The sequence below is a fragment of the Lonchura striata genome, chromosome 8, assembly GCF_046129695.1.
Source record: "Lonchura striata isolate bLonStr1 chromosome 8, bLonStr1.mat, whole genome shotgun sequence".
NCBI lineage: Eukaryota > Metazoa > Chordata > Aves > Passeriformes > Estrildidae > Lonchura > Lonchura striata.
Genome location: NC_134610.1, coordinates 19,395,089 through 19,409,085, shown reverse-complemented (window position 1 = coordinate 19,409,085; position 13,997 = coordinate 19,395,089). Strand labels below are relative to the sequence as shown.

At 37.2% G+C, this 13,997-nt stretch overlaps 1 protein-coding gene across 4 annotated transcripts; it reads right to left on the bottom strand.

The window, feature by feature from the left end:
- Nucleotides 1-441: 441 nt before the first annotated feature.
- On the bottom strand, nucleotides 442-13,969 carry G6PC2 (glucose-6-phosphatase catalytic subunit 2). 4 transcript variants are annotated; one of them, XM_021534763.2, is made up of 6 exons: nucleotides 13,744-13,969; nucleotides 7,247-7,320; nucleotides 6,815-6,924; nucleotides 3,647-3,758; nucleotides 2,705-2,820; nucleotides 442-1,514 (listed from the first exon to the last, which is right to left on the bottom strand). In XM_021534763.2, exons 2-6 carry the CDS (start codon nucleotides 7,294-7,296, stop codon nucleotides 1,003-1,005), a joined length of 900 nt encoding a protein of 299 aa, XP_021390438.2. In that variant the 5' UTR covers nucleotides 7,297-7,320; nucleotides 13,744-13,969; the 3' UTR covers nucleotides 442-1,002. The 4 variants fall into 4 exon arrangements, with proteins under 4 accessions (XP_021390438.2, XP_021390439.2, XP_021390437.2 ...); XM_021534764.2 differs by having other exon boundaries at nucleotides 13,763-13,969; XM_021534762.2 differs by lacking the exon at nucleotides 13,744-13,969 and having other exon boundaries at nucleotides 7,247-7,466.
- Between the last annotated feature and the right edge of the window lie 28 nt (nucleotides 13,970-13,997).

Genomic DNA, 13,997 nt, shown 5'->3' with positions numbered 1-13,997 from the left:
AAAATAGTCCTTTAGAAAATCCATTTTATATAAGAAACATATAGTCAACATATTAGTTACTTGTGTGCTTAGTTAAACAAAGAATAGAAACTTGAAGTGACAGTCTGCAACTATATTTTCATGATTTACTCAACTACTAACAATGATTCAGGCTTGTGACTGTGGATCTGAGAGAACTAGCAGGGAATTACCTTTGGAATACAGGAGCATGAACAACATCCTTGAGGTCATATACTGAGATAATTTAATTATTGACAACTTTTTTCATTTGTTGCTCTGTGTAGATGTACAGAAACCAAAGGTTTTTTACACCATATTTAAGCATTTTCCCTATTGAAGGTGTGATCTGTAACATTCATGATTCATGTGACCACTTTCAAAAAGTAAAAGTAACAAAAAACACACAGTAATGCAAAAATATATTCTACAGAGTCCAAACTTTCTTTTTATCATCTGACTTAATCAGAAGCTGGTTTGCTCAGGAAGCTCAATAAATTAAATATAAAGCCTTGTTTATAACTATGCTGGCCTTTTTCACAGTGTCTGGATACAGCCGTACAATAGGTGGAATGATACTGTCACACCATTATGTAGCAGTATAACACACAGTATCTATTTATAAAAAAATGAAATATTGAGTATCACTATGTACAACTCATGCTTGAAGCATTATCTAGCTAGAGATGGGCAGAACTAAAATACCACCATATAGCTAAATAAAGATGGTTGGTTATACTTTAAAACTTCATTATGACCCAGAGTATTAGGCCATTTCTAACCATACTGCAGCGCGCTTGCAATATTTCTAGGAATAAAATCAGCAACTAATATTTCTCAGCTGCTTAAGTGTACTGATTTTGGATGTACTGGTTACTTACCAGGAATACATCAAAGATGCAGTGGCATCCTCTTGTTTTAAATGAATTAGCAAAACTGCCTTTGCAGAGGGTTCTCAAACAGTTCACATCCATCCCTACATTGCTAACCATTTTGAAACTTCACCTAATTCAGTTTCTTTTCAGTTGTCCCCATTAACGAGTGGACACAGTATGGAACCAAGGCAACTACAGTCAGAGGCATAGCTGCACTCTTACAAAAAGAGAGAATGTAGAACAAATACTCAGTATGAGTAGGTATCTTAACAAAATTATACAGCTGCAGGGTAGCTAAAGAAGCAGCTATACACAATATGCGGAAACTTATCTTGCAGCTATTTTTACCTTTGCAGCTTGTGATGAACATTTCAGAATTAATTCCAAGACCTAAACCAAAGAGTGCACCTAAATTCCTCACCAGTCCAGCAAATGGAGTTGTGTCAATGTTTATCCAGTCTGGGTTGGCACACCACTTCTTGGCCTTTGGAACAGACCATAGCAAGTCAATATCAAGAAGCTTGAGGGATAGATAAAAGCCAAGGGCAAAGACGAAAAGAAACAAATTTGTCTTGATGTACATTCTGAAGCTTGCTGTCTGAATAGCAGGGGTATGCTCAAATGCTTCTGCCACAAGAATGCCTGTGGATTAGAAACCCAGTGTTAGAGAGAACAACACACTTGTACTTTGAAGAAGTATTTTCTACAGTGTCCCTATAGAATTTGACTTTTCAAGACAGAAGAATATGTAATAAATATCTACGCGTGTGTCTATATCTATCTATCTATATATTTATATAGTTATATATTTATACATACACATATACACACACAATTTACCACTTTTGCAGTACATTACAAAACCTTTCCTCCCACTCAAAACTGCCACTTTGGAAAAAAAAAATACCAAGCACTACATGGTTTTGATATGAGGCATACCTTAAGGCCTGACTGCATCTCCCAGATGACAACCTATCAAATATTAGATGTAAACTGGAACATTCCTTTTCCAAAAGAGTCCCTCACTCAAAGACTGGCTCCAGCAATGCAGAATTCAACACCAGTTCCCACACAGGCTTTGAGTGTTGAAGGAAAAGACACAGAACACACTTATCTTCTCTTGTACTCATTTTATCCTGGTTGTGAAGAGGGAAAGCTGTTAACCAGCACTGCCCAGGTGCACTGCATCCATGAGAGAGAACATGAGCAGGAAGCCCCTGCTAAATGCACTGGTCACCCTCCTTAAAAATCAGATAGATACCAGAGATACAGCTTATAGTTTGGACTCCCTGAATACCAATTAAAATGTACTTAAGCATCTTAAATCACCCAGGGGAGTTTGTCCTGCTATTTACAATTTTTTTTCCATTTTGTCCCATGGTTCTGTGTTTGTCCACATTACACACATGCTATTTTGCAACTAGACACCATTTGAAGCGACCCAAATAGCTTCCTCCTCTGAGGAAAGGTCAGAGCCATGTAGGAGCAACTTCCTCTCTGATCTCCTCCACACAGGTAGCACAATTAAAGATCAGATGCAGCCAGTACAAAGCAGTCAGAGCTAGTCTGAGGCAGTGTGGACACTATAATAAAGTCAGCATCAACTGGCAGGTGCACAAGGGCTCACTCCCGTCACTGTGAATTACATAGGCAGCAGGTACATTCTACCTCAGAAATTTTACCTTCGGACTATTATCAAACCCCAGACTTTCCAGAGAGTGGAGGGCAACACTGGGGCTGAAAGACAAGTCCAACTACTAAAAATCTCTTATCTCATATTTTAAAAAAAATTGCATATAGGTTAAAAAGGAAAGAAAAAATAGCAGCATTACCAGCAAATACTCCAAGAACAACTTGATGAGGGAAATGTGTTGCTATGAATACTCTTGAGATGCACACACTGATCTGGATAATCCAAAAAATACTCCAGAGGAATGACCATGTTAGTCTAAGAGGTAAAAGGAAGATGCTTAAAAATTAAGACAAGATATTTCATCTACTTATTTATCCCAAGACCCATCATGTAAGGCTCATGCTTTTACCAGCAGAGGTTTACTAAGTAGAGTAGTTTAGAATCAGATCATTAAAAACTAGAAGTCAGTACTAAAACATTATCAAGAGCGGTTCCATGAACAGATCTCAGAAGTTTTAGGTCCAAGACACCTCTGCAGTTTAAGTGATGGAAGTCATCAGTGGCAGATTAAATTAGGACTAATATCTTAAACATATCTCTCATTGTGAAGTCATAGCTATATGCAACTCAATTATTGCTATATGCAAAACTCAATTATTTCATGACAAAATTCACACAGTGTGAAAACAACCTTGAAGCCTTAGAAAGAACAGCCACCAAAGCAATTGCAGGACTTTCCCACAGAGCTGAGCAACACATTACAGTGAATTTTGTCAACATTATGTGCATTTGCTTTAAATGGGTGAAGGATGACTACCAAAGCAGTACATTCATGTACTAACCAAAAAAATCCAACACATAGTGACAATTATAGAATTAAAACTTTCCAGCACTTAAGATTTAGGACTGATTCAGAGATGTTGTATGCAATGTCTGTAAATAAATACCAGACTATAAAAACAGATAAATCCTCTTAATATACTTTTTCTTCAGTTGAAGTAGATAATAACAAAGGGTTGTTGGTTTTTACAGAAAACACACAAATTGTGAGTATTTCTTTAAATTAAGTCCATTAAAAACATAGCATGTATTTAAAGAAATATCTGAATATAATGAGTTGGAATCAAGGAAAGACACTAACCTGTGAAGGGTAACAGCTGATTTATCTTTCCACCTAACAGTGTAGCTAAGTGCTGCTGTGACCATTACATACCAGACACAGGATGATCCCATGGCATGTCCAGATGGGCTTCCTAGTAAAAACAAAAAGGAAATATTCAACTCAAGAATGAAGACTGTGACATCTGTCATACAGAAAATGTCTACTGGTAGTTACTCAGGCACCTAATAATTTAGAAGGGAAATGGCTAACAAAGGCTGAAAGAATGTGAACTGTTTCCCAAAAGTTAATTTTGCCACATGAATTTTTCAGAAGGTCCACCTATAAGGAATCCATAATACTTGTCTGAAACAGAAAAGGTAATAGCTTACTCATTTTATGCTGCTGTAAGTTGGAATCTTGAAAGGAAAGTATATTATTTTCCCATTACTTGGATTTAAAAATTTTAAAAATCACCTAGGACTGTCGTAGAGCTGTAGCATGGAATGTAGAAATTATGTATGAGGATCACATAAGAAAAGTTTTGAATGAACCTCCCCATAATTAACAGGAGCAACAGAAATTTAGCTCTTTGTAACATTCTAAACTAAAGTACTAGTATAACTTTAGATTGCACTTCCAAGCTGTTTTTTATCTTATATTGCTTCTGCAATTACCATGGTGTTAACAATTGTGAGCTGTGTCTCATTAGCAATATTACAGTGCAGGTAATTAACATTTTGAGTAGTTTTGTAATAATTTTAGAAATGTATCTGAAGCATGGAAACAATGTGTCTTTATGCTTTACTTTGAGAAATTTTATAAATTTTAAGGTGCTGTAAAATACCAACCAGATTAAAAGCAGATTGCCAATGAAACTGGCACATGATATGATGCTCTAATTGCTGTACCCACAAGTACAGCACACAGTAGTCTACCTACAGCAGTCTATAACAGGGAACACTCTCTCATATAGAGAACAACAGTGATTTCTTTTTAGTCCAAGATAGAATAATATATCTGTCACTTGTTTTAATTAAAAAAGTAAAATTTTAATTTTACTGGAAGCAATATGAAGCTACAGAGAAATTCCTACAACTGTGAAAATCACCATAAAACAAGGTATGCTGGCATGATGCAAGGGAAGTGATTCCTAAAATCACTCTGTCACTTCCTTTCTCATGTTCACCAGATTTACATTCCACAAATCAAAATAGGGAAGAAAAAATTAAATAATTTGAATCTGTAAATCTGGGACCTTTACATCTTGGCTTTCTGTGGAGACAAAAAAGAAAGGACAGGGTTATTTCACTATCAGAAGACATAATTTTGGCTCAAGAATGTGATATGAGCCAGCACTATCTAGTAGTGCACAGAGTAAAAGAATATCTCAGTGAAGTAGTAAAGCAAATGTTTAGGCAGAACAAGCACAATGATTTCTGACTCCCTGCATTCATTTTTGCTGTTCTGCTTGGCAGTACATTTAGAGTCACTCTATCAGCTCTTTTGTTAATTTCCTATCAGATGTACACTCCTAAACTTCACAGTGGAACAAATGTCACTGCAGTAACATTGTATGTCAGCAGTGGAAAAGCTTCTCTTTGTTTTCATCTGGGAAAATGTCACCTAGGAATAGTATTTCATAGTTTATCTGCAAATTACCTACTTGAAACAGCATAAATTCCACCTTAAGATTTATATTCTTAAAGTTTTACAAATACCAGAAAACAAATGGCTGCCAGGTTTTAGTTCAGTTAATTCCAGAAGTACAAACCAAATTCAGGTCCTCAACTGTTTGCTGTGTAGTCACGTGAACAGTTCCCTCAGCTTCCCTTTTGCTGAGACATGGAGTTTGGGGTTCAGGCTATCCTAGCAGTATTTGGATCTGCTTTTCTCATGTCTATGGCTGCTTCTCTTATCTTTTAATATAAATTGCTATTTTCAAAGTGTGTGAAGTACCACGTAAGCTCATACAATGACTGTATGCACATAACACCAGCACCGACAGCACCTCCTCTTGCTAATGAGAAACAGCTCAGTGACACTCTTAATGGTCCAGCATAATTCTCAAAGTCATTAGAAGTGCAAAGAAGGAATCAATATGACAGTTGTACTCACTGGACAGAAATAGGAATGACCTTTCAGAAAGACGGTGACAAGGAGAAATGCCTTCTAGTTCAATGAATCAAAATGAAACACACTGACTGTCTCCTGAGCCAGGGCTCGGATCTACACAGCACTAAATGGGCTCAGTTCTGAAGGCTTTTGATAAGATCTGAAGGACTTCAATATTTTGTGCTAAGTCCCAAATGAAGAAACTTGAAAGAGACTGCAGATTACATAAAGACCAGGCATTATTAAAATGTGCCTAATACAGGGGCTTAAGCTACTTGTTCACAATTAAAATAGGATGCAATGCAGGGTACTATTAACAGAATTCAGCTATGCAAACTGCTTAAAAGCTTTCAGTGGCATTGACAAGATGCAAAGCACATAATTTCCACAGTCAGTATTTTCTTGCACAATAAATTAAACTAAATTCAGTTAGCTCAATGCAAGTTCATCTTATTGCACATAATTAGGGTTGCACAAATTCATTTAGCTTCATAAGTATTGCATTTTATTTCCACAGAGAAGATAATGAGACATAAAAAGTGAAAATATATCGAAAAGGTACATTTAAAAAATAATTTTTCCCCATATATTTATACACATACTCCCACACACACACATTCAGTGGCAGTGTCTGGTTCTGGTTCTTTTCCACTTGTGATACATTATGTAACCACTTGCTGAGACTATTGTCATTTACCCTGAATCTTCTACTTAGTTTATGGGGTTTGAATATTTGCTGCAACAGCAAACACGCCCTCAAACTCAGCAGCCCTGGGCTCTGGAACACATGAAACAATATATTTCACAAATTTTGTGAAAATTTATTTTCAATATGCCAGTTCATATTCTAGTAGTATTTTTTTTTAAAGCAAGTCCCCCTCCCTTGCATCTTTTAAAGGCAATGAAAGAAATACTTTTGTCATACAGCAAATATCTATTGTATTTATTCCTTTTCCTCTACTTGTTTTGGTATTCTATTGTATACATAAGCTCTGAGATTTCTATATCATATAAGACCTTCCTAAGTCCCATTCTCTCCCGCTTGAAGCAGTTATACCTATCAAATGCACCAAGGAAATCTCCAGCATTTCTTACCTGGTCCAGTTTCACATGTTATAGGAAACTGTTCAAGGCATGGGCTTGACTGATTAGGATAAATCATTGTTTCTTGCACCCACCAGTAAGGGCGATGGCCAAATAAAATCCTGACCCAAAAAAAAACCAAAACAACATTAAATGAAAATATTTTTACTTAAGAAGGCCTCAGCAAAGCATAATTAATAATCATACAAAGAATATGAAGAAGAGTTATATTTGCAAAGCTATTCTATAATAGTTCTACAGGTTCTTCTCATCTTATTACAATGTTATTTCAAATATCTTAAATATCTTCATTCTGAATTCCTATTTTATAATTACCAGGGAAAATCTACTAATACATTATTCACAGAAAGTTTTCTGAACTTGAGGTACATATAGTAACTATTATTAAAAATACCAAATTTTAAAACAAATCCAACTTCTTACCATTTAAATATGAGGTTGAACCAATCACCAATGACAGCCACCCATATCATTTTAGTACCAACCACTTGGTTGAGCTGAAACCAAAGAGGAAAATAAATTGAAAATATATTCCGAGGATCACCAACATATGACATAAAATTAAGGAAATCCTGGTAAGCCCTGTAGTCCCTCTGTAAATGCTGAATGATAAGCACTCCATTGCTGTGAAGGAGATCCATATTAATGGATTAAACTGTACTTGAAATATAGTAAAGTTCCTTTAATCTTAAGTTTCTAGTGACAGAGAATGAGAATCATAGAGGGGAGCTATTAAAAAGTGAGAGAAGGTGATTGACATTGCCTTTATATTATATTGGCGTGGTGTACCCAGCCATTCCCAAAACACGTGGCTCCACATCTCTGGGAAAGCATGTGAGTCTCTTAGCACTGGAAAGCTTTTTTGTTTGCAAATTTTAATTGTGGGAAGCTAAGTGAAGTACATGCTGAGCAGCAGCAAATTGTGGGGAAAGTTTTGTGGAAATAAAATGTGTGACTCGTGCAATCCTTTGTAGGAACAGTTGGAATATATTTGCTTAAACTTTTTCACAGTTCATTTCTCAGCAGGATGGACATCTTACTAATGTGTGTACTTCATTAAGTGTTGCCTGTATAAAGCATAGAAAGAATACACAAATTACTGATCTTCACAGAACTGTCACTGAAACTGTACATTTCATTTTGAAACAGAACTTGGCTCTAACTAATACTTTGCAAAACACATTTTTTCAGTCAGGGAAAATGCAACCAGTATCCATATATCAACCATGCTGTTGAGCTCTAGATTTATATTTAAAGCACCAATATTCTTAAAATACTGAAAAACAATTGTTTCCTTCCTATAAGAGGCCTGTTAACCCAGGGCCCAAAGCAGATGACACTCAGTCTCTGAGTCATCTTTTGGTACTGCCATTCGCAGGCATTGCTTACCTGAGGCCAGTCCTGTGCCCCTCTGCCTGCAGGAGCTGCAGCCCCCCTTCGTGCTGCCCAGCCTGACAGAAATGGCACCTGCTGTACAAACCAGAGCAAGCTTGGGAGCAGATAATCAGGAGAATTTCCCTGAACTATTCCAAAGTGAAGCACAGCAGTTCTCCAGAGCCAACAGCCAAGAGCAAACAGATTCTGCCACACAGCAGGAGTTTAAAAGATTACAGCAGACAATATATTGGCATATCAGATTTATCAATATTAGTACTAATAACTGTAGTATAGCATGTTCATTTGAGGTGGCTTCATGAAAAGAAATTTTTCTACAAGTGATTAAATGGATACTAAAAGCCTGATGATACCAAGTTCTGATACCATCAGAGGAAAACTTTAAGCTCTTTATCAGGCTCTAATATTCTGATGTATTCATATCTTATATCAAATTATTATCTGTATATCTGAAACAGTGTAAGTTAGAAGACAAAAGCAGCTCTATATATAGACTGCACACTTCCCAAAAACTCTTTCCATGCACTTCAAGCTAAACTGCACAAGCTGTGGAGGCAAAGATATGAACTACTTAACTGTTTTTGCTGAAGAGGGGTTTAATGGCTTAAGAGAGCTTCATGATGTGTGATCAGGGAAATCACATGGAAACATTAAGTAGATAAAACAAATAAGGCATGACAATTAAATGGATGTAGAAGATTTCTCTTCCTGACACAATCTCACATTTACTTTAACTACTCCCATTTATTTTAGCTAATAATAGCCTCGTTTCAGACATTTTTTAGCACATTTAAATCCTACATGTTTATTGCTACCAATTGCACTAGCCATATAGAAAACTTTAAAGTTAAAAGTTTCTATGCGATGCTTCTCAATAACTACAATATTTCTCTATATACTGACCAAATTATTCACTTTAACTAGTGTTATCTGATTTCAAGGGAAACCCTTCCAAATTCAAATTTCTCTCTAATAACTCTTTGTACATTATTGCTAAAGAAAATGTTCTTTTGCTACATTTTTTACTGCAAAAGTATCTTGCCTTTAAAGATAAGCAACACAATATAACAATAAAAAAACCTACTCTTTTAGACATGTCTGGGTGTAGTATGCAGAAATGTAGAAAATCTGAGGTCTTCTTCTGTTTTCCAATCTAATTTAGCAAGAACACTTAGCTTTAAACATGAGTGCAAACACCAAGTCAGTCGGCAACTGAATAACAGACATCTTACTTCTAGTACTTGGTTAAAAGAGCAACAATTATGAGGTTAAGTCAAAATAATTATTTTTCTATTAGGAAAAAATACTTTGCAGTACCTTAGTTTCCATCAAGATACAATTTTATGTCCTCAGGAGAGTCTACCAAGTAATAAAATAGGTCATTTTACAGTCTCTCTTTAATGGCACCACTCAGCCAGTGGTATTTGAAAAATTGCCTCTGACACAGGATGTGCAGAGGCACTGCAATAATTGCAATAACTTCTTGGGTGTTTGCTTTATTTATAAATTCAAACCCACCCATCCATATTATCTATGCACTAGGACATTGATGCATCTGCTTAGGCTGAACTAGTCTTCAGACAGAACCCCTCAGGCACACTGGCTCTCCAGAAACCTTGTGAATTTAGTGTTTGAAGACATATCTTGGCAATGTTTCAGCAAAGTAACCTCTTTTAGTATAAATGCTGAAGACCTCTTGATACTAACTTTCAGGATTTTGCTGCTGATTCTTATGCTCAGATAAAGATAAGAACCTTTGACATAATAAAGACTAACAGCAAGAGAAAAGGCTTTCATTTTCTCCTACATTCTTTCTGAGTTTTTCAGAAGTTCCTACATCCTCACCTTAGAGATACCAGAGGAGTCATATTTATAAAGGATGTTTAAAAAACCTCAACAAATCCACAATTTACAAAACAGATACCATGGAAGTTTTGGAACAGGTATGTGGTTTCTGTTGGAGAGGCAGGTCTCACTGTGCCTAGAATCAGTCATGATCCTGCTCCATCCAAGAGAAAATCAGTAACTGACATAATCTCTTGTCCTGCCTGTCATATTACACAATCAATAAATGTCTGAGACACTAAAGACCTTCCAAGCTGTAATAACCAACAAAGATGGTGAAACATGACTTGATATACTATATTTAATAACTTGTTTGACAAAGGAAAATCACTTCCTCAATAGACTCTCCCTCACTCCTCTATGCAAAGCACTGCAAAAAGCTTCTGTAATCCCCCTAGTGCTTTAAAGTCACTCGAGATAATACATGAAATAAAACTATTTTCTATCCTTTAGTGTGGGGAATTGCAGGGAAACCTAATAAGCTATACAAAATGGTCAGAAAATGTAAGCAATGAAGTTTTTACATTGAAGCTTTCTCTTATTTTGATATTGGAGAGTCAAGGTTTGGCCTCCACATAAATAAGTTCTTAGTTCAAAGCAAAAACCTTTCAAATGCTATGTGTTCATATATTTTTAAATTTATTGATAATTTATTGATTTACCGTGTCTTCCAAGACAAACAAAACCGAAGACTTCATATATACGTGTGTGTGTGTGTGTGTATATATATATATATATAAATAAAAACACACATAAAATGTAAAAGCAAGAGTCATGCTGATGATCCACTGAAGGGAGGATAAAATGTTTACAGCTGCCTTGCACCTACATATAAGAGCAAATATTACATAACAGTCAACAGATGCTTTTAAGTAAATGTTTGCAAGGCATGGAAAAATGACCAAAGCAAACATTTTTTGAACCACTGTTAATGGAGGCCTATGTAATGGGCCTAACTTTCTGGTACATTATGCTTAGTTAATTGAACAATAACATGAATTTCCACACCAGTATTTCCATCAACACTGGAACAACTACAAGGATTAACAAGCAATTTACTAAGTTCACCACAGACACTGTATACAACAGCTGACAGGTATTTTCTCAGGTGGGAATGTTTTCCAAGTAGAACACTGAGAAGATACACCTTAATTTTTTAATTAGGAAGAGAAGAATATTTCAAGAAGCTTGCACTCTCTCTCTCATTTTTTACTTTCTTTCTTATCCCATGTCCTCAAGCATTCCTCATTGGACCAGGCTTTTTTAGGGTTGGGTTGACCAATAGAGGTTTAGCAATAGTTAACGTGGCCCAGTCTCCTTCTCTTTATTCTGCCACCTTAATCTGATCTTTCCTAGTTAGTACAGTCATTACTCTTTGCTATAAAGTTAACTATGCAAGCACACAAAGCCAACAAAACTAATCTGTGCACTATAACAATAACCAGACCTGCCAGACCTTAATATTTGTTTACATTAGTAATGTAATTAGTAATGTAATTACATTGTGTTTATAAGTGCAAACCATGCATGGAATACAAATCTGGCAAGTCTATGAAAAAGTCACATCTAAGGAATTTTACTTATTTTAAGTATGAAGAACTACCTTTTAGAAATTAGAAGCAACTTAGGATAAAATTCCTTCAAGTTCCATGAACTGCAGGCAGAAATGGAACTGAACCCATCAGGGCAACAATCTCCAACCCATTTATTCAATTTCCTTTCCAATGAGATTGTTGTCTGTAATTTTCTAATCCCTGAAACTAGCCTGCTCCAATTCTTAAAACTAGCCCTATGCCAACCATAGCCCAGGGACTCAGAAACCTGCCACAAGAAGTAGCTGAGTCAGTTCATTAGTACCAGATTGTCAATTTTGTGCTCCTTTAGAATGTCCTCATAAGCTGCAGTAGCTCTCCAACCCTGAGCTAGACTTTTCAGCTGCCTTTTAACCCAGCACTCAACTGGCCAGGACTGCTATTCTGTTACCAATAAAATAAAGCAGCAGATTTTTGTTGGCAACATTCTGCCCTACAGTTTGACTGCAGGGAACTGTCACTCTGTGGCTGCTGCTGTGCCCCTTGGCAACTTGAATTTAACCAAGTAGCCTGAGGTTAAAATGACACCCAAGAAGAGCTGGAAAATGCAGAAATAGCACAATTAGTGGTCTCCAGCCAAGCTCATACTGTTAAATAGGGTAAACCATTGTTGAAACTTTTTTCCATCCGTGACTACTCCATGCCTTCCTAGGACAGACATTTAGAAAACAACACTGCAGAACAATTGTCTGACCTAGAGTTATGGTGGGCTGGCTGCCAGCATTTCTGTCTATGGAGCCTCTTGGATCAGACCCAGAAGAGGACTGAAGAAGCATCTGACCTGCACTAGTTTGGGCCATGAGGCCATATTCCTGTTTGTAGCTGGCAAAAACCATCAGTTTGAACTGAAAATTAGGACTTGCTAAAATCACTGTGCTTCTCTGAAACACACACTTGGTAAACTGATGGTGGACAGTTGTGGGAAAGGTTGAAGATAGGTTATAGTACAGTTCATGTCTCTCAAAACCTCTAAATGAATGAGAAAAGAGATCAATTAAGGTATGGATTCTGCCAGTAAATGTCACAGACTATATTTAGTCTGAAACAGTGAAAGTGTAAAACAAAGGAATAGGACCAATGAGTCTAGAAGAACTTCACTGATGAAGAAAAGACACCTAACATTTTTGAGCTAGTGCCTGCTAGTGTGGGGTGAACCCATTATCTGTGTTAACCAGCTGTAGAACCCACCAAAAGATTATGGATTAGAAAATGGGACTTGTTTAGATTAGTTTAATTTGTATTTACTAAACTCCAGGGCCTGGGAAAATTGTGTATTCATAAAGTTATGAGCTCAAATAATAAAGGCTAATAATGTCAGGAGCAACACTGAAACTTTATATCAATAGTACACAATTGGCTAGGCAAGAAATGTTCCTAAATAAAAAAAAGCCATAAGGTATAGCTCCATAGTGCCCAAATTCATACCTGGCTAGATAATCATCCTTGGACCAGCCCAACTTCAGTACATTTAAGTGTGAAGTAGGTAAGAAACAGGGATCTGTTAGCTTTAGGAACAATGCTGAGGAAACTGTGAAATCTGGAGAACAGTGTGTCCAAATCAAACAAGACAGGAATACAGTGGGGTAAAAGTTAATGTAAGAGTAGTGGAACTAACAGTTGGTGGTCCCGGCTCAGACTTTACTAAGCATGGCACAGGTGGAAGATAGTAATGAGACAGCAATCCTCAAAGCTATCCTAAATATACCTTATTCTGGGATTAAATACCACTAGCATAAACTAAAATTAGGGCAAATTCATTAGCTATGGTAACAAAATTATTAAAAGTAGCTTTCATAGTAAACTGAAGGCTGCTATCTTAGACCACAAACTAGTGCTTATCAGGAGCTAAAAGGGACTATAAACAACTGGAGAAAAACCAGTCACACTGCCATAAAGAGCAAACTCGCTATGACAGACGTTTATGGCAATGTTTGACTGGGTACAGGCAGGGCTACTGTATGCTGGTTTTGTTCGCACCAAAAAGGACTGCAATCACCCCTGCGCGTCATTCTCCCGTCGCAACGAGCTTCATCCACATTCTTGAGAGAATGTAAGCCGGGAAAATTAGAAGGCAAATCGGAAACTCACAAAATTTATGACCAGTTACCGCAAATGGGTTCCATGAACTGTGGCTTCAGAGGAGCGTAAATGAGCCGCTGTTTTTTCAGCAGGGAACAGGCTGTTCGCCTCCACCGCCCCACCAGCAGACCCCGACAAGCCATCCCAACCAGCCCCGAGGGAAGGGGCGGCCCCGCAGCGGCCCCGCAGCGGCCCCGGCGCCGCCCGCGCCACCATGGCGGCCGCGCCCCTCACGCCGGCCACGCCTCGCGCCCGTTACCGCA